Consider the following 21,189-nt stretch of genomic DNA (forward strand, 5'->3'; position numbering starts at 1 on the left):
TGCCGATCTGAGGGATGAGGAATGGAGCGACAGAGAGTAGAGTCGTCAGCAAAGAGATAGAGAGGATTTTCAAGAGAGTCAGAGAGATCATTTATGAAGACCAGAAAAAGCACAGGGCCCAGAACACTACCTTGGGGAACTCCAGCCTGAACAGGAAGAGGAGATGAGAGAAACCCATTCCGGGCCACACGTTGACTACGACCAGAGAGGAAGTCCACCAGCCATGCGTGGAGATTTCCATGGATACCAAAGGAGGAGAGTTTGGTGAGCAGAGCAGGGTGCCAGACCGTATCGAAGGCACGTGAAATGTCAAGGGAGACAGCTCTAATTTCCTGTTTGGCGTTGAGGACCTCCATCCATTGTTGAGAAAGCAGAAGCAGCATGTCCATAGTAGAGTGACCAGGTCTGAAACCAAATTGATGATCAGAGATCAAGCCATTGGAGAAGAGGAAAGATTTCATATCTGAAGCAATGATGGATTCCATGACTTTGCTGATAATTGGGAGAAGGCTGATTGGTCTGTAGTTGCTGGGATCTGTTTTTGCACCTTTTTTGTGCAAAGCGGTGATGTTGGCTGATTTCCAAGCAGATGGCAGATGACCTTGAGCAAAAGAGAGGGTGAAGAGAACAGAAAGAGGGAGTGAAAGAGCGGAAGAACATGATTTTAGGACCCGTGGGCTGATGCCGTCAGGACCAGTTGCAGAATCAGAGTCGAGGGTTGACTGAAACTTTTCCACCTTGTCAGGAGGAAAGGACACAGAGTCCAGGAGCTGGGTACGACTGGGTACGGTGGGTACAGAGAGGGATGGGTTTGGGAAACAAGATTTAGAGGCAAACACAGAGTTAAGGCATTCAGCTTTTTCACGTGCGGAGTCAGCCGTTAAGCCGTTTGAGGTGAGGGAGGGGATGGAGGGGGAACAAACACCAGAAACAGATTTGACCAGACGCCACCAGGATTTGGAAGAGGGAGACAGATAAGAGAGTTCGGTCTTGAGAATGGTGAGATATTGTTTCCTGGCTCTCCTGAGGGTGGACACACACTTGTTTCGGGCTTTGTGAAAGGAAATGAGATTTCCTTCCGTTGGATTTGCTTTCCAGGAGACGAAAGCACGTTGTTTCAGGGCAACAGCCTCACCACAAGATTCCGTGTACCATGGACGGGAGGAAGGGTATGACAACTGAAGACGAGATGGGATAAATCTGTGCATGAGAGAGAGCAATTTACTTTGAAAGAATTCCCAGGATGAGTTGATGTCAGAGGCGGTAGAGATGGGAGACCAGTCCAGATGATTGATGGCTGCTTGAAGACCGTGCCAGTTGGCCTGAGTGAAATGCCAGACTCGTCGACGCTGAGGAGGCTCTCTGAGAATGGTCAGAGAGATGTCCACTTTGACAAGCACATAATCAGATGAGCCGATTGGAGCAGAAGAAGAGCAGCAGACATTTTCAGGGAAGTTTGTCATAACCAAATCCAGAAGAGAAGATGCTCCGTTGACTGAGATCCGGGTCGGGAAATTGACAGATTGTGTCAGTCCCAGTGAGTCGCAGAAGTCCTTTGCTGAAGAGCCATGGCTGCTGAGAGTGGTACCCACACCCAGCCAACTGGCATGGTGACAATTGAAATCACCACATATGAGGAAGAGAGAGTTGGGATGGGTAGATAGAAGTTGGTCCATATTATCAGACAGCGAGATGGAGATGGAGTCATCGCTGTTTGGTGGATGGTACAACACACATCTGAACAAAAGGTGGGAGCGAAGGGGAAGCCGTAGCCAAAGGTATTCCTGGGGGTGAGGTGGAGAGAGGGCAGTGGAGGGCGAGTGAGGAAGAGAGTTTTTTTATAAAGATAGCAACCCCACCTCCAGGACGAGGCTCAGGTCTATCATACCGGAGGAGGGAGTAACCTGGGAGAGATACCAAGGCATCAGAGACATCATGAAGGAGGAAAGTTTCTGTTGAGCAGATCACATCTGGTTTGTCAGAAGCAACCTGTATGGAGAGGTCAGTCAAGTTTGAGCGAAGGCCCCGGATGTTTGAGGTCCATACCGTTAATGAAGAGGAAGGGGGAGCATCGGGTCCAGAACAGGGGGGGGGGGGGGGAGGGGTAGGGTAAGATGTGGAAGAGGAGGAAGAGGTAGGGAGAGCTGCTGAAGGTGTGTCAGAGATTTCAGAGATTTCAGAATAGCTTGGAGAAAGGGAAGAATGGGGCGGACAAAAGGTTTGATGGAGATTGGGTGAGGCACAGTGAGGTGTTATTTGAGGAGGGGGAAGAGCGAGGCAGAAGGTTGGGGGAGATGAAGGTGAAAGTTGGAAGGGGGAAGAAGCAGGGAGGATGCTTTGAGGAGGAGGGGTGAGAGGGGAGTCTAGGAGGGGAGGAGCGAGGGAGAGTCTCGGAGGGGAGGGGTGTAGGGGGAGTTTAGGAGGGAGGGGAGGGAAGGGGCAAGGGGGGAGATTTGAAAGGGATGGGTGATGGGGAGGATTTGGAGGGGAGGGGTGAGATTGGATTTTGAAAACTGTACGATTCATGGGAAACGAACATTTTTTGCAAAATGAGTTTGAGACCTTCGAGTCAAAAATACGTTTGAGGACACTGAAGGAGGGGTGGAGTTCTGGATAGTTTAGGGAATGTAGAAAGGAGGAACTGTAAGAGATGGTTTTATATATATATTTTGGAATGAATAGATTTGGTGAGCAAGACGAAAGCATCCTTTTGTAGGAAAAGAAGAAAAGGGTGTTATAATATATGAGAGAAAATAGTTGTTCAGGGGAGAGATTATACATTTCTAACCACGTGATCGCGTGATCGCGAACGAAGAACGAACGAACAAATAAGAACAACAAATAAACGAATAAGACCTGGGAAGGAAATATTTTTTGGGGTGTTTTTTTTTTTTTTTTGAGTAGAGATATTAAACAAGGAGGTATGGGGTGAACGACTGGGACGAAACAGAGAACGAAAATAATTGCAGCGCATTCGACGAATCGCTGAGAGAAAAACAAAACCACAAGGTCGGAGACGGTACGGTAGCCTAAGCCTACGAGTACTAGGCCGCAGAATACTCGATACGCATTAACCGACGATTGTGTATACATGTACGAAAAATTAGCACCGAAAATTTTCCAAAAGATACGCTATAGGTACATACACCGAAAGATAGATACAGTCTCAACAAAAACACAATTGGAAAGATCACTTAGCTTCGAAAGCGTGAGCACATGGAACAGCTTCGAAAAGACGTGACCTCGCCGTGATCTCGCGAGATCTCTGGAATCAGTTAACACATATCGTCTGGGTCAGATGGTACAAGACCACTGTGAATGATTGAAACAATGTCAAAGTGTACTGCATTCTTTTAATTCCAATTTACTAATCCCTAAGGATCGTTCAATCCAAGCCGTACCTGCCTGTGAAGGGTATGGGTGGGAAAATGCTTCTAATAATTATGAGGGGCAGTCAATAAGTAACCTTAAAATATTTTTCACTACTTGTTTATTGCAAGTACGTGTGTAACAACGGTATTATTTTTCAACATAATCTCCATTGAGTTCAATGCATTTTTCCAGCACTTTACTAAAGCCTGGATTCCTCTCGGAAAAAAATATTTTGGCTGCTTGTGTAGCCATTCATGCACCGCTTCTTGGACATCTTCGTCGGATCGGAAAGTGGTGCCACCAAGCGCCTCTTTAAGTGGCCCAAAGATGTGGTAATCCGAAGGGGCGAGGTCTGGCAAGTAGGGTGGATGAGAAAGACACTCAAAATGCAGGTCCTCGATTGTTGCAGCTGTAGCGTGGGCATTATGGGGCCGAGCACTGTCATGCTGCAGCAAAACCCTGGTAGTGAGTAGTCCAAGACGCTTTGATCTGATTGCTGGTTTCAGATGATTTTTAAGGAGGTAGCAGTTTTGATGCACTGGTGACGGTGGTCCCTCTGGGCATGTCATGCTCTACAAGTGGGCCTCGGCTATCCCAGAAGAGCGTCAGCGTCACTTTTCCAGCGGACGACTGTGTGCGGAATTTTTTGGGTTTCGGTGAAGTCGAATGGCGCCACTCTTTGCTTGCCCTCTTCATTTCTGGCTGAAAGTAGTGGACGAAACTTTCACCCCCAGTCACTACACGCTGTAATAAAGCATCACTTTCTGTTTCGAAATGTCACAGAAGTTCCTCACATGCATCCACTCACCGTTCTTTCAGTTCGGGTGCGAGTTGCCTGGGCACACACCTTGCAGACACTTTGCGGAACCCCAGCACGTTGTGAATGATATAGTGTGCTGAACCGTGGCTAATGCTCAATTTGGAGACCACTTCATCCAGCGTAATGCAACGGTTTTCCCGAAGCACGCACTAAACTCCTGCAACCATTTCTGGTGTGTCGGCTGTGTGAGGCCGGCCCGAGCGAGCAGCGTCTGCCACACTGGACACTCCACTTTTAAACTTCCTGTCCCAGTCGTACACCTGCTGCAGCGATAAACATGCATCACCATATTGCATCTTCATTCTGCGATGGATTCCACTGGGATTCACACCCTCACTTCCCAAGAAACGGATGACAGAACGTTACTCCTCCCTGGTGCATGCTTCTAAGGGAGCCGCCATCTTGGAAGTGCTTGGAAGACGTCATACGCTTAATGTTGCCAGATCTAAAACAGGCAAAACATGACTCTTACCCATAGAAATAACATATGTTGTCTGCAACTACACACATTACATTCTCAAATTGATATCGCCATTTTAAGGTTACTTATTGACCCTCATAATATGGTTATTTGCAAAACAAATATTGACACAGGAATAAACAAGACAACAAAACCCGGACAGATCTGGCACACGTGGACAGACAATTGGGGAAGGTAGGACGTGAAAACCCAAACTTGAATAATAAGAAAGAAATAAAGCCTCTCCCAACTATGGCGCCAAAATGCCAGACTCAACGAACAAAGGGGAACAGAACAGACAAGCGCTTATGCAAGGCACAAGGTCTCCTTCCACCACGATGGTGTGGTGCAGGCTGGTGATGACATAAGATGAAGTAAGGCTCGGGGAGCGATGGCAATGAGGGAGGTGGCCCAGCAGAGAGAGGAATGTTAACTCCTTGGAAGACAAAGCAGAGAAAGTGAGAGCTGTTATCTCTGCAGAGGTCCAACTCCAACTGACTGCATGCATGCATGCACTGACATGGACCTTTCCGCATCTGGGACCATCCTCATGCCTAGCCTGTCCCTCTAATTTATCTCTGGCGTTAGTAGGTGGTACCAGCTTCAGTGCCATCCTGCCCTGCAGGGCGGCCCTCATAAAAAAAGCGTTCTGCCCTTAGTCAGGGCTCCGCAGATTACCTCGCAGCCATGGCTTACAGTCCGCCGGCCAAACAGCCCTTGTTGCTTTCTTTTAAATGCACGGTGTGCTTTCCGGTGCCTTTGTGCACACAAGTCCTCCACCTGGCCTTGCCTGCTTGCAGGAGGTTGTACACAACACAACCCTACTCGATGCGACCATGAGGTTTATACTAGCCGGGTCCGCAGTGCACGTTTTACCAGGCGACTTACCTCAAATAATAAATATCCTGACAGGCGACAAATATCCTGACATAAGGGGAAATCTAACCTACGCAATCATATGGTCCATTCAATTCTTATTACACCGATCTATGGACCCCTCGCTGCTTTCCACGCAACAATACATTCAAATGTAATTCCTAATTCTGAAAACATTGCCAAATGCAGTATGTGTCGTTAGCGAAATGATTTGCAAATATTTTAACTCACTGCTCCTCCCCCTACTTCCCACCAACTTTCCTTTACACACCTCAACTTTAGCCATAAAGGCATCCAATGGATCATCTTCACTGTCCGAACCTTCCTCGTGAATGCGAGAGGGTGAGTTCTCGGCCGGAATGTAAGGTAGATCCGAGTACTTTGTATTAGAGGCTTCATCTTCATCATCGTCAAAATACCTGCACAACAGGCAAGGATAAATAAACTGCAAAACAAAGGTGTATAAAAACATTGTGAGGAACGACTGACTGGGTGTGCTCAGGATGTATTGTGCGTAACATCGGTGGTGTAACAGCACACCACACTCTGTGGCATCTGGTTAGATTGTCCGCTCTCAGTCTGGGAGGTCGGCAGTTCGAACCCCGGCCATGTCACACCCAACACCAACAATGGTACATGCTGCTTCCTTCCTTGATGCACAGCATTTAAAAAGGATACAGCAGGGATAGTCAACCGTACGTTGCCAACCATTATGCAGACTTTGATGGGCCTAATGGCCTCCTGTGTTGAAGTTTCTTGGAAGGAAACCCAATTTTAAAAATAAATTATTATGAAAAGGACACTTTTTCATGTTATGATTTTACATTTGTGGGATGATTCATTCAGTTACATGGATAATTATTCATGTTGGAGTAAGGTTGTGCTGGATTGGAGTATTGGTAAATTTTGTTAATCAATGCGTCCAATCATTTATCAAGCACAAATTGGGAAGATGAGGGGCGTTGAAAAGGCTTAGTTTTCGTTGGCACCTTAGTGACAGCGGTTTGTGAGCATTTTACACGTACATGTACCTATACTTGTGATATGCACTTATTTTCATATGCACTTAGAAAAACTCCACATTGGATTCACCAAGAAGGTGGGAGCCAAAAAGTGCGGTGTGTCACACATTTAGTTTGCAGACTCGGAAATTAGCATCTTTCAGCAGACTATCTGACTGTTACTAATCAAAGCAAGTGTCATTTGTAATCCTCTCTTTTTCTGAAACCCTGTACTAAGCACTCTCTTGTAGTGGTAGGTCAACTTATTACCCTGCACTCGCGAAGCGAAAAGCGGGGTTAAGCATTCAGTTGCATACGTGTGCCGTGTGCCGTATTGTGCGTGTCTGCATTTAAAAAAAATCATTTTCTCGGCAACCATAGGTCCGATTGACACGAAATTTTACCATAGAAGCGCCTCCGCCTGTATAATTATTTTTATTCATAATTATGGTGTCATAGGTCACATGGTACGGACATCATCTTGGAAAAAAGTTACACCTCTATATCTCCCAAACCGCTCGATGGAAAAAATTGAAACATGGCTCATTGTCAAGTACTCACCATGGTGAATAAGATATGTTGATGGTGATGTCATTGGTGCCTTAATTATGACGTCATAATTCGACAAGTACAACGCTTGATCTGATCAGTATGAATAAAACAAAAATTCCTCTGCAACTGTTAGTCCGATGGACACAAAATTTTCAGAATATGTGCGGCTCCTGTATAATTTTTAAATGATAATTATAACGTCATAGGTCACGTGGTACAGACACCATCTTGGAAAAAATCGACAAAAGTTGCACCTCTATATCTCCGAAACCGCTCCATGGGAAAAAATTGAAACATGGCTCATTGTCAAGTCCTCCCCTTGGGGAATAAGATATGTTAATGATGATGTCATCGGTGCCTTCATTATGACGTCATAATTCGACATGTACAACACTTATCCGATCATTGTGAAAAAATTTTCTCAGCAGCTGTTGGTGTGATGGGCAAAAAAATTTCACCATAGGAGCACCTCCTCATGTAGAATATTTTAATGATAATCATGACGGCATAGGTCATGTGGTACAGGCGCCATCTTGGAAAAACCGAAAAATGTTGCACCTCTATATCTCCAAAACCTCTGCATGGGAAAAATTGAAACATGGCTCATTGTAAAGAACTCCATATGGGGAATAGGTGTTGTTAACGATGACGTCATTGGTGCCATAATTATGACATCATAATTTGACAGGGACAATGCTTAGTCTGATCAGTTTGAAATGTGTTGAGTGTGATCTATGCAACAATTATATTAGAGAATAGAAATTTATAATGTCATCGCTCACGTGGTCTGGCAGCCACATTGGATCAAACAAAAAAAAAAATGTTCAAAACAGAAGAGGTGGCTCCAACAAGTTGACTGCGCAGGGTAAGTATTCTATGAATACCATCTAGTTACCTCTGCCAACAAAGGTGGATGGAGGTTATGTTTTCACCCCTGTCTGTCTGTTTCTTTGTGGAAAAGATATCTCAAACAGTTGTGGATGGTTTCGGACGAAATTTGGCAGAGAGGTAGTGTATGTGACATGGACGAAATGATTGGATTTTGGTGAAGATCCGGACACGGCTAGAATTTTTAAAAGTCATTCTTCGCCATTGGGAGATAATGCCAAAAACGATACATAGCAGGATATCTCAAAAAGTTGTGGACGGATTTGGACAAAACTTGGTGGACAGGTTGGGTGTGTGACAAGGACGAATATATTAGATTTTGGTGAAGATCTGAATATGGATTCGGATACGAGAATTATTTAACTTTTAAATGATTCTTCACCATTGAGTGATAGGGCTAAAACCAATATATAGCAGGATATATCAAAAGGTTGTGGACGGATTTGGACAAAACCTGGTGGACAGGTTGGGTGTGTGACAAGGAAGAATCGATTAGATTTTGGTGAAGATCTGAATATGGATTCAGATACGAAAATTATTTAATTTCTAAGTGATTCTTCGCCATTGAGAGATCGGGCGAAAAGCGATATACAACATGATATTTCAAAAAGTTATGGACAAGTTATGACTAAACTTGGGGAATGAGTTGGTTAGGTGACAAGAACAAGCCGATCAGATTTTGGTTCAGGTCCCAATCGAGATCCGGCCTATCAGTGGGATATAAAACGTAAACTGTTCAGCCTGGCGGAGGTATGCGCTCTACCAAGTGCCGTTCTAGTTGAACTGCTGCACCTCATGTGGTAGCTGTCCTCTCACAATACTGCTTTTTTGAGGGAAGGTGTTCTCATATGTCGATCCAGCTATGATAAAGAAAGGGTAGGTAACATGCAATATGTTCGAGACTTTGAGAGGAACATGGAGCTAGTGGTGTTCCCATGCATCTGTGACCCTTGTGATTCTAGATGGTCACGGATTTGGGAGGTACGGCCAAAGTAACCTTGGTGAGGTGCTGCAGTACATCCTAAAAGTACGAGTAGTACACATGCTAATGATGAAGGGAATTAACATTTCAATTTGTGCACGAGGATCCAATCAAGTGGACTACCTAATACTGGTCTGGATGTTGTAAATCCCAAGTGTGGGTGTTACTACACCAACAACAACAACAACAACAACATGCATTTTAAGGCCATTTTCCCTGCTAGAGCGGGGGTTAGCGGGTGTTACTACACCGATCAAAGCAAATGGAGAGTATCTGATCACACTCATGACTTATGCCTTTTAGATGTCAGAAAGGTTTTAAGGAGTCAGGACATGCAGCACTCACAACCGGACACATCATGTTTGATCGATTCTCGTCGCCACATCACTCATGTGCCTTGTCCGTGATTTTAAACATTGCTTGCCAATACCTATAATTTGGACTGGAGTATTTTTGGAAGTGTACCATGCCTGGGCAAAGAGTTAATTGATTATCTTAATTTTTTGGCTGTCTGGGTAAATTAGACAGCCCCTTCATGGAGTGTGAGCATGGTTTAGTTCTGCCCCTCCCCTTTTGGGATGTGGCTTTACCTTTGGCACACCCCGTGGGCAGTCCTAGTGTGGGCTCTGGTCACATCACAAATTTTAAGTTGCAATAATTGCACGGTACATTACAACAAAGCACAAAGTGCCAAAATAAAACAGTAATTCTGTTCAAAACATGTTTGCCCCTTGTCACCATTGCTGAATCGAACATGCAAGAATTAATAAACCAGTCTTACTCATGAAGGCTAGTGTTGGTGGACCAGGTAGAAAAATTAATGGAATAAACAGAGCATTGGTTGAGGTATGCTAACGACCTTAGGAAGCAGGGTGAAGCTGACATTTTTGTTATTAAACCTTCATCGGTGCAAGAGATTACTGCTAGGATTAGTACAGGAAGAAAAATATTTAGGACTATGGCCTTCTCTGCAAAGACAGAGTTAGAGACGCCCAGAATGAGCAAAAGCAGTGTCAAGTACAACTGTCTTTGAAGCGTGAAGGAACAAAAAAAAAAGAAAGGAAGTGATGGTCTTGACTAACTAACTGCCAAAAGGCATTTTAGGATAGTGAGACAACAACAACAACACAACATGCATTTTAAGGCCATTTTCCCTGCTAGAGCGGGGGTTAGCCTTGCGGTCCCCATGAGAATCTTCTCCATTTTGCCCTATTTTCTGCATCTCTCCTTGTTAACCCCCTTGCCCGCATTTCTTCTTCCACCATCTTTAGCCAAGTCTTTCTCGGTCTTCCCCGTCCTCTTCTTCCTTCTACATTCATTTCCATCACTCTTCTCAACCAGTCACTTTCATCCTTCCTCAACACATGACCAAACCATATCAACCTGTTCCTCTTCACAGCATCAATCACAGGCTCTATTCCCATCATCTTTCGCAATTCATCATTTGTCTTCCTCTCTCTCTCAACGATACTCCACACATCCACCGAACCATTCGCATTTCCACCCTTTCCAGCCTTCGTTGCTGCTCTACGTTCATTACCCATGTCTCGCTCCCATAAATCATAACACTTCTCACACATGCAGCATACGAGGTGTGTTCAAAAAGTATGCGACCTTAATTTGTCGTGCGTAAACAAATGAAGCTAGGGAGGCGTTGATTGGTGCACGTATGTAGGCGATCCTAATGCGCACGCGTGAATTTTTTCCCACCTGCAGAAGCTGTCATTCGACGGCAGACCGCCGATAAGTGAGGAAGTGTAAGTGAGCGCCGTCGGATTTTCGTTTTTGACAAAATGACGGAAAAACTTGAACAACGCTACTGCATCAAATTTTGTGTAAAGCTTGGCGATTCCCAAGTGGAAACGATCCGCAAGATTCAACAGGCCTTCGGGGACGAAGCAATGAGCTCCACACAGATAAAGCAGTGGTACAACCGCTTCAAAGATGGCCGCACATCAGTGGAGAGTGAAGCACGTTCGGGTAGGCCCTCAACATCCCGAAATGAGATCGTCATTGACCAATTGAGGACCCTGGTGATGCAGGATCGTCGAATCACGATCAGAGAACTTGCAGACGAGGTGGGCATCAGCATTGGATCCGTTCATTCCATTATGAAGGAGGATTTGGGCTTCAGGAGAATCTCAGCGAAGTTCGTACCAAAGCTGCTAACGATTGAGCAGAAGCAACTCCGTTTGGAGATCGCACAGGACATGCTGGAGACTGTGAACAGCGATCCCAGCTTCCTCAACACAGTGATCACTGGCGATGAGTCCTGGGTTTATGAGTACGACCCAGAAACCAAGTTGCAGTCATCACAATGGAAGCATCCAACATCCCCGAGGCCAAAAAAAGCAAGGCAGGTCCGCAGCAATGTCAAAGTCATGCTGACCGTCTTCTTTGACTCCAGTGGCGTGGTTCATCACGAGTACGCACCACACGGCACAACCATCACCAAGGAGTATTACCAAGAGGTTCTGCGTCACCTTCGTGACGCTGTGCGACGCAAACGGCCGGACCTGTGGGCAGCGGGCAATTGGCAGCTCCATCACGATAACGCACCCGCCCATTCTTCACATTTGATACAGAGTTTCTTGGCCAAACAACACACCTGTGCTTCGTCAGGCTCCCTACTCTCCTGACATGGCTCCGTGTGACTTCTGGCTTTTCTCCAAGCTGAAAATGCCCCTGAAAGGGACCAGATTTCAGTCCAGAGAAGACATCATGCGGAATGCGACGGACCAGCTGCGCGCCATCCCAAAAGAGGCGTTCCAGCGCTGCTTCCGACGGTGGCAGAACCGTTGGGAGAAGTGTGTGGCAGCCCAAGGGGACTACTTTGAAGGAGATTAGTGTAAGTTTGTTGTATCTGGATACGAGTATTTTTTATGAACAAAGGTCGGATACTTTTTGAACACACCTCGTACACCTTTCCCTTCAGCTTCAACGACACTCCCCTCCTCATCAGCACGCCACTCAGTTCCCGAAACTTCTTCCATGCACATCTCACTCGAGCAACCGTTGCCGAGTCTGATCCACCTTCTTCATTCAGCATGTCTCCGAGGTAGCAAAATGTTTTCACACCTTCCAGCTTCACGCCGTCTCCAAGATCCAACTCAACATTTCCTCCATGTGTAGCTCCCTCTGTGCACACCTTACATTTGAATGGAGCTGCCACACTGGTTAATGCCCCTCTCAGACCACTGCATTTTTGATGAACCCACTCAGCGCACATTGTACATTGAATTGAGTTCACTCCGACACCCTTCCTGCACACAGCACACGGCCACTTCCCAGTTCTTTCCACCTCACCACATGCTTTACCACTTGCCATCACCTTCGTCTTTCCGATATTCACCTACAGACCTTTTGTCTCCATACATTCCTTCCACTTGTTCATCTTTTCCTTCAGTCCATCCATACTTTCCGCAATCAACACCAGATCATCTGCATACAACAACTCCCACGGTAAACCCTCCTTTACGTTCTGAGCCAGCACCTCCATCACAGCCACAAATAGTAGTGGACTTAGTACCGACCCCTGATGCACTCCCACCTTCACCTCAAACTCACCACTGTTCCCGTCCTTCATCCTTACAGCTGTGCGCGCTCTTTTGTACATTGCCATCACTACTCTGATCAACCATTCCTCCACTCCTAACTTCCTCAATGCCCATGTCAATACTTCACGTGGAACCCTATCGAATGCTTTCTCCAGATCAACAAACCCAAGAAACTACTTCTTCCTCTTCTCCATGTACTTCTGCAACTGCCTCACAATACTATGCAATACAATACAACAATACAATACAATACAATATACAATACAATATAATACAATATACAATATATATATAATATATAATATACAATATATAATACAATATACAATCACAATACAATACACAATACTCAAAGTGTAGAAAATGGCCAAGATAGAAGCCATTGATCGCTTCCAAGTTCCAAAAGGGAAGAAGGAGCTTATGAGATTCTTGGGTATGGCTGGTTGGTACCGGCGGTTCTGCAGGAATTTTTCTGATGTGGTAGCCCCTTTAACGAATTTGCTGAGGAAAGAAACCAAGTTTGTTTGGGATGACAAATGCCAGGCTGCCTTTACCCACGTCAAAGCGATATTAATGAGCTCTCCTGTCCTAGCAGCCCCGGATTTTCAAGAACCTTTCAAGTTGGCCATTGATGCAAGTGATGTGGGGGCTGGGGCAGTTCTATTACAGGAAGATGATGATGGCGTGGATCACTCGGTGTGCTACTATTCGAAAAAGTTTAACAAACATCAGGCAAATTATGCCACTGTGGAAAAAGAGACCCTTGCTCTCCTGCTAGCGCTTCAGCATTATGAGGTGTATCTGGGAACTACTACCTTTCCTATAAAAGTCTTCACTGATCACAACCCCTTAACCTTCATTCAAAAAAATGAAAATAAAAATCAGAGGTTGATGAGATGGAGTTTGTCTTTGCGGGAGTTCAACTTGGAAATTGAGCATGTAAAGGGCAGGGACAATGTCATTGTCGATGCTTTATCCAGAGTGAACGAACTTTGAAAACTCCTGCAGGTTGTTTGGAAGTTTTGTTGCTTTCTTCTGAGGAATATTAGTTATTGTTGCTCACGTGAGTTGGTCAGCCATAGGTTGATTGGTCGTGTTTGGGTGTGAGTTTTACTTTTGTTTGTTAAAGAGGGTTTTTGCATGAAAAGAAAGTTTTCACTATGTTCAAACTTTCTTTCTTGAGGGTGGGGAGTGTTACGGATTTGTCACTTCCGTCTTTGTGGTTGTCATCCACTTGAAGCATTTTTAGTTTCATGTACTATTATTGTTACAGTTTGAGTGTGAAATGGAGATAACTGTCTTCAAAGGTAAAAATGTCTCAGAAGGAAAACGAGATGGGTGAGGGCGAAAACGGAAGAAGAAGGGGAGGCAGGCGAGCGGATCGAGTGAGATCGGGAAAGGAAGGCCTATCTGCTTCGAGGTGTCGAGCGGACGCTGGTGGACATTGGTCACGAGCGAATATTGGTTTCCCCGGGAAAGGGATTCCTGTGACAGTATCGTTATTGCTGTGGCAAATAAACCTGCGTGACGGGTTTTGCTGTTGGTTCCGAAAGTGAATCATCGCTGGAGAGCAGGTACGCCTCCATTACCGGCCCGTCCGCCATTTCACCTCGCACCAGCCATTTCACCTCGCACCAGCCCTTCGCCTGGTTCTCGTGTGTGTCATGGATTTCGCATGGGAACTCGCGGTTCTTCGCTGTTCTCCGCTTGGGAACCGCTGATCGTTCATGTCAGCATCATTGTCTGGTGAACCGAAGGTGTGAATTCCCAGTCGCCTTTTGGGTGAACTTTTACAGGACCAACGTCGGCCCGACACCTCACCAAGCGGCTCGTCTGCAGCGTCGACTGTTAGCCGTTCTGGGTTCAGGTCTCAGTACGACCTTTTCTTGTGATCGCGAGAGCCAAGGGGATCGACTTTGGCCTGGTATCGTGACACAGTGACTTTGGGGGATGTTACCGATTGCTCACGTGGGAATACCGTGAGTTATTGATTCAGGGAATTGGTGGTACCATCATAGAAATTATATGGTGTTTGCTGTGCAAGTGAGATTTTCTTGTGCATGCGTTACTTGTTATTATTGTGTGGTTTTAATACAATACTTGATTTTTATAACAATTGGTGTGGTTTCACCATTGGTCATTGGCACACATAATAGAACATCTTTCTGCCGTGACTCCTTTCGGGGCTCGGAGGTACACCGTGGCCGGGGTTTGGGGAGGAGCACGTAACAGAAATTGGGGGCTCGTCCGGGCCAATATTTGAGGATAGTGAGAGAACAGAGATATCAGCTCTCAGGCAATTAAGTGTTCCAGCAAGTCTGAGGACTAACGCACAATGATTGTGAGCTTTATGGATGGACCACAGGTTCACATCGATGGTGTTGGCTTTCTAAGAGTAAAAGGCAAGCTTAATTTCTGGCAACTACATAAGGTGCACCATGGCCTGTGTGCTGAGAAAGATAACTAGAGGTGTGAAGGTATTGCTACAAAAATACCAATTTATCTATGTTGTGTGGCATTGTGCTTTGATTGGTTGGAATGGTTGATTATGCAATTGGTGTTGTTATGGGACTTAAAATTTAGTATACTGAGAGCTTGCGGCTGGATGGGGAGTTGGAGACTTGTGGTTAGGGGCAATCCTTTTACGGAGCACATAGCTGAACAATATGAAATTCACATGATATAGAACTGTTCTTTGGATAATGTTGTTGAAGTCACATTTTACATTACGTGGAACTGCTGTGGGAACCTCCTAGAACATTTATGTCATTGTGTATATTACTAAAATGAGAAGCGTCTGTCCGGCTTTATTCTAAACTAGCCGAAACCCGTGGAACATCCACGGAAGGGAGGATGTGGTGTATGGATAGAGTGTACCATTATGGATAGCATAGGGGATTTGCTCGTCCGAATAAGTGTTAGGAAGAAAGATGAGAATGAAGAGTGCGTATATGAACAACGATCGCCGACACCGGCACAAATGCATGCTCTGGATTGTCCACTCAGTGGACGGCTTGCTTCGCCTTCGCCCAGCAGACGCCAATACGATGGCGTCGTAAGATGGCGTCGTATCGGTAGTTAATCAGATGCTTTTGGGCCCCAACGTCGGCTAATTCAGATTTTTCGAGTATGGCTGTACGTGATAAACAAAGAGTGCGGTTCGTAGATCGTAAATCCATTAGTGCCGTGGGCATCGGGTCACTGGGTGCGGCATAAAAGGGATAACAAAGTCGAGTCCTTACGCTATTATTATATAGACTAGCCGAAACCCGTGGAAAATCCACGGAAGGGAGGATGTGGTGTATGGATAGAGTGTACCATTATGGATGGCATAGGGGATTTGCTTGTTCGAGTAAGAGTTAGGAAGAAAGATGAGAATGAAGAGTGCGTATATGAACAACGATCGCCGACACCGGCACAAATGCATGCTCTGGATTGTCCACTTAGTGGACGGCTTGCTTTCGCCTTCGCCTGTCCAATCAGCAGACGGCCTGCTTCGCCTTCGCCCAGCAGACGCCAATTCGATGGCATCGTAAGATGGTGTCGTATCGGCAGTTAATCGGATGCTTTTGGGCCCCAACGTCGGCTAATTCAGATTTTTCGAGTATGGCTGTACGTGATAAACAAAGAGCGTGGTTCGTAGATCGTAAATCCATTTGTGCCGTGGGCATCGGGTCACTGGGTGCGGCGTAAAAGGGATAACAAAGTCGAGTCCTTACGCTATTATTATATAGATGGTTTCTGCAGTCGTAGAATAAGACCGATAGTCTAACAATGGTGTAGTCACGCTTGGATCTGCTGAGTGGAGGATCTGCTATCCCCTTGTCATGTGACCAGATCCTCGGCTCCGATTTGGTGGACATTTGTGAGGGACATATATACATACACCAGACGGACAAACGCTGTTTCAGACAGCATTGCCGAATGGACTACACCGTAAAAATATGGCTGCCAAACCACGTGACCGATGACATCACAATTATCAATAAAAAATTACACAGCAGGAGGCTCTTGTAAGGAAAAGTGGTACCAAGAAGACACACACACACACAATACTCAGTATCACCTTGAACGCAACCATATCATTCTCTGATCACATCACAAACATAAAAAAACTAGAGCAATGTGACTGTTTCGCCAAAATGCCTCTGCATAATCCCACAACGGGTAGATGCCCTCCCCGTTCACTGTCCTAAAAACAAACAAGTTTGATTTAAATCCCTTCAGCTGTTTTCAAGTATCACATTTTCACCAGCCATGACAGACAGGTTTCACATCGGTGAAGCGGTTTCAGGGAAGAGATTATTTTAAATATCGGCTTTCAAGCTAATATGGCTGCCACACCACGTGACATATGACCTTAAAAAATGTACTCTCTACATATGAATGGGTAGGGGATCATGTTTGTGAAGTTTCGCATTGATCGGATAGGTTCGTTTGTCTATCCAAGATGGCTGCCAAACCACATGACCTATGACATCATCATTTTCAAACTATATGCAATAATGGTGTTCGATGATATTTGTAAAATTTCGCATCGATCGGGTAAGCGGTTTCAGAGATACAATTATTTAATATTTTCTTCAATCCAATACGGCTGCCACACCATGTGACCAATTATCTTTTCATGATCATCTTTTAACCCTTTGAGTACGGGATTTTTTTTGATAAAAATACCCCCGGTACGGGATTAATTTGGCATTTTGGTACGGGAATGCAACCACGTACTGACGATCTATTTATAGGTATAGACCATGACGTGTAGTAACGTCATCCGTACACAAAACTTTTTCGCGGGCTGCGGCACTGGACGTCATCCGTACTCAAAGGGTTAATCGCCATGCTTAGTCAATGACAAACGTAAAGTTCCGAGTCAATCGATTTGGTGGTTTGGGAGAAGATGTGTTTTTTATGGTTTTAGGTTAAATCCAATATGGCTGCCAAACCATGTGACCTATGATGTCATAATCTTAATATTTCAATACAAATGGGTCATAGATCATGTGCATGCAAATTCAGACTTTTAGGATAAGTAATTGAATTAAAACATTTTTGGCTGGTACACCACTTCACCGATATCATCATGCCTTTGTTCCCCATTGGGAGTACTTGACAATGTGGCAAGTTTAAAATTTTTCCATTTAGTCAGGTTCACGATGTTTTTTCGTTCAAAATCTTTGTTCCCCATTGGGAGTACTTGACAATGTGGCAAGTTTAAAATTTTTCCATTTAGTCAGGTTCACGATGTTTTTTCGTTCAAAATCATGGTAGATTAGCAAACCTATACATTTTTGGAAACGTTATTACATGGAAAATCTGAAAATCAATGTTTACATTTGCCAATTCCGACCAATTCGATTCGACCAATTCGACCAATTCCATTCGACCAATTCGACCATTCGACCAATCGCTTCGATCGACCATTCGACCATTCGACCAATTCGATCGATTTAATCGATTCGATTCGATTCGATTCATCGAATTCGATTCGATCGACCATTCGACCAATTCGATTTGCCAATCAATTTGACCGACCTTTGCTTGTGTGGAACGGACTGTGAAAACGATGCAGACTATATTGTCGGATATGACACACAGGACAGTGATGACGAACTCTAAATGGCATATTCTGTAATCGTGTATGTTTGATGCCATTGACTGCCTGTGTATATTTTGTCATTGACTGCCTGTGTAGATGTGAAGTTATACTGACTGCATGTGTATATATGATTTTGCTGACTGCCTGTGTATGTTTGGTGATATGAATTATTGTGACACATTTTGATGTTATTAACTGCCTGTACAAAATGATAACATGTATTTGATTATGCAACTTATCGCGAATATAAAGACAGTATTTTGCAATTCAAAACCTTTGATTCGTGTCTTACCATTCCCCATAGCACTAATTTGATACTTTCATTAGATTCCTTGTCCCTGAAAATATAGTATTTTAAAAAGTTTTTAGGATAATTAGAGGCAGAAATAGAACAAAATATGTATTTTACAGTGGCCATTTTGAAAATCCAAAATGGCCGCCATACAGGTATCTCTCCAAATGTAAACATTGATTTTTAGTTTCCTTATGCTATTACCTTTCCAAAAATGTATATGTTTGCTAATCTACCATGATTTTGAACGAAATATAATTTATTGACATAGTGAACCTGACTAATTCAGCAGTTTCTGAGATATAATTTTTCAATTATTTGCGTTTAATGCAAGATGGCTGCTATACCACGTGACCTACGACGTCACAATTATCATAAAAACATTCTGCATGGGTGTCATTCCTACCCTGAAAGTTTCGTCTCAATAAGACATGTGGTTGCTGAGAAAAACGAGGTTTAGCCCGTACGGACGGACAGACAACCCGAAAACTGAAACATAATGCCTCCGGCTACCTTCGGGGGCAGAGACATAATAAAACCAAGCACACCCTGGTTGAACACACTTATGGTTATGGCACTTATGGCACATCAGACACCAAAACAAATATATATATATATATATATATTAACTCCATTTCCAGCGATGTATATATATATATATATATATATATATATATATATATATATATATATATATATATATATATATACAGTATATATATATATATATATATATATATATATATATATATATATATATATATATATATATATATATATATATATATATCTATATATCTATATATATATATATACGTATATATATATATATATAATATATATATAGAGGGGAAAGTGTGATGACGTCACCACGTCACGCGGCACGAATGTGCGCCTGTGTCGTTGGAGATACTGACTTCTATAGGGAGGCCCCATCACCCTCCCCCATCACCCTCCCCCATCACCCTGCCATCGCCCTCTCCCATCACCCTGCCATCACCCTCCCCCATCACCCTCTGCCATCACCCACTCCCACCACCCTCTCGTTGGAGGTATTGACTTATATAGGGTTGGTTCTCTAAGGCTGTAGGCCGCACCTCATTTTGTCAAATAAAGTGGTATGCGGGTGGTTCCGGTATTTGGGACCGCAGGGACGGAAAGTGCAGCCGGCCCGCTCTGAAGGTTCGGATCGGGACACCGGGATTCATTCCGGTCGCCCGGTCGGCCCTGAGGTGGGGGTGCGGGGCCTGTCACGGAACGTCAAAACAAACGGCCTGCCGGGGCCGCCCAAAAGTCGGGCGTGAGGGGCGCGTCCACTAATGGAACGCCTCTCGCTTCCCAGATCGAGGGCGACGTGGTCAGGAGAACCTCGTCCCTTCTGGTTGCCCTGCCGTCCCACCGGGAGCGCTGGCAGGGTGTACTTCAAACTAAGCTTAAGTGTCAAGTGTTAAGTTCCTCCTTGCCCTCGCATGGGAAAGGCTAGGGTCAAGCTCTTCCAAATTTCCAAACACTAGAAATCGGACGTCTCAAATTAATTAATTATTTGTTAAAACATCTCAGTCGCCCGCGACCTCTCTAGCGCGGGCGTCGAACCAGTTCATTTCCGGTGCGACCGGGCCGAGTATCGGCCCGGCCGTGGCCGAAGCCGTTGATTCCGCCGTAGCACGCTAACGCGTAGGCTCGCGCGCCCCTGGTCCGCCGGGGCTCCGCGGGTGTCCTACCGTGCCTGGCTTGCCGGTGCCCGGGGACGGATCTCGCTGTCTAAACATGGTAGCGCTAGGCCAGTGGGACCGCCGGGACCCACGTGCACTCACATGGTGTTCTGCGCGTGGGCGGCAGTATCAGACCGGGGCGCCCAAAGGCGCCACGCACCCAAACGCTCCCCGGCTAAAGTTCATCCTGAAAGCGCCCACATTGTGCGGACAAACCAAGTCAAGGGCCACGTGGTCAGGAGAACCTCGTGCCTATCGGCCGGCCTCAAAGACCGAAATTGTGACGGTGTCACCCGTAATATAATATATATATATATATATATATATATATATATATAATATATATACAGTGGAACCTTGACTTACGAGTTTAATTCGTTACGTGACCGAGCTCGTAACTCAAATTGCTCGTATCTCAAATCAAATTTCCCCATTGAAATGCATTGAAATGCTATTAATCCGTTCCAGCCCGCCAAAAACCACACCAATTTTTTTTAAAATATACAGTATATATAAAAATATCTCGCGCTTTATATTTTACCTGTATGCAGCATACAAGTTGGCAGGATGGCCTGGACTGGAGGTACGCACACTTGACTCTAAAGTCTAAACTGTCCAGCCTGGGTTTGAATCCCGACCCAGCTATAACCTGTCATGGGTGAATCCACAGGCAGGGTGATTCATCAATGTGTGTACCGCTAAACTGGGCGCCCCGTTTGCGTCCCATTAGTTGTTGGATGTTAAGGATCTCACCGTGTTTTCCACAAAGAGAAGGCGAGCTATCGCCGGCATTCTGAACAAGTTGTGGCCTGGCATGCTCTTCTCCTCTGCCGTTATATACGTCCTCCTCGACACCTCGCTCATGTTTTTCGACGATTGCGTGTTTTATATCCAAGCACATCATCCTCTTCTTCTTCTCAGCACTGCACTTGCCACTCACTTTCTTAGGCCCCATGGTTAAAACTAAGAAATTTTCCGAAATAACCAAAATGCGAAAAAAAAAATGCAGCGCTGTACGACAGAGATACGTACTGTACTTGCACGGCAAGATAACCACGTGACCAGAACCCACCTGGCG

The 21,189-nt window shown here is 45.0% G+C and overlaps 1 protein-coding gene across 4 annotated transcripts in view; it reads right to left on the reverse strand.

Moving 5' to 3' along the window:
• The window catches only part of DDX42 (DEAD-box helicase 42), a 126,425-nt gene that overhangs the window by 56,747 nt on the left and 48,489 nt on the right, over positions 1-21,189 (reverse strand). For all 4 annotated transcript variants that reach the window (XM_078782113.1, XM_068123080.2, XM_068123083.2 and 1 more), the window contains one exon: positions 5,800-5,947. In XM_078782113.1, coding sequence (XP_078638239.1) covers positions 5,800-5,947 — 148 coding nt within the window. The remainder of the gene's footprint in view (positions 1-5,799; positions 5,948-21,189) is intronic.

The sequence above is a fragment of the Myxine glutinosa genome, chromosome 7 (genome assembly GCF_964187855.1).
Source record: "Myxine glutinosa chromosome 7, kmMyxGlut1.1, whole genome shotgun sequence".
Classification (NCBI taxonomy): domain Eukaryota; kingdom Metazoa; phylum Chordata; class Myxini; order Myxiniformes; family Myxinidae; genus Myxine; species Myxine glutinosa.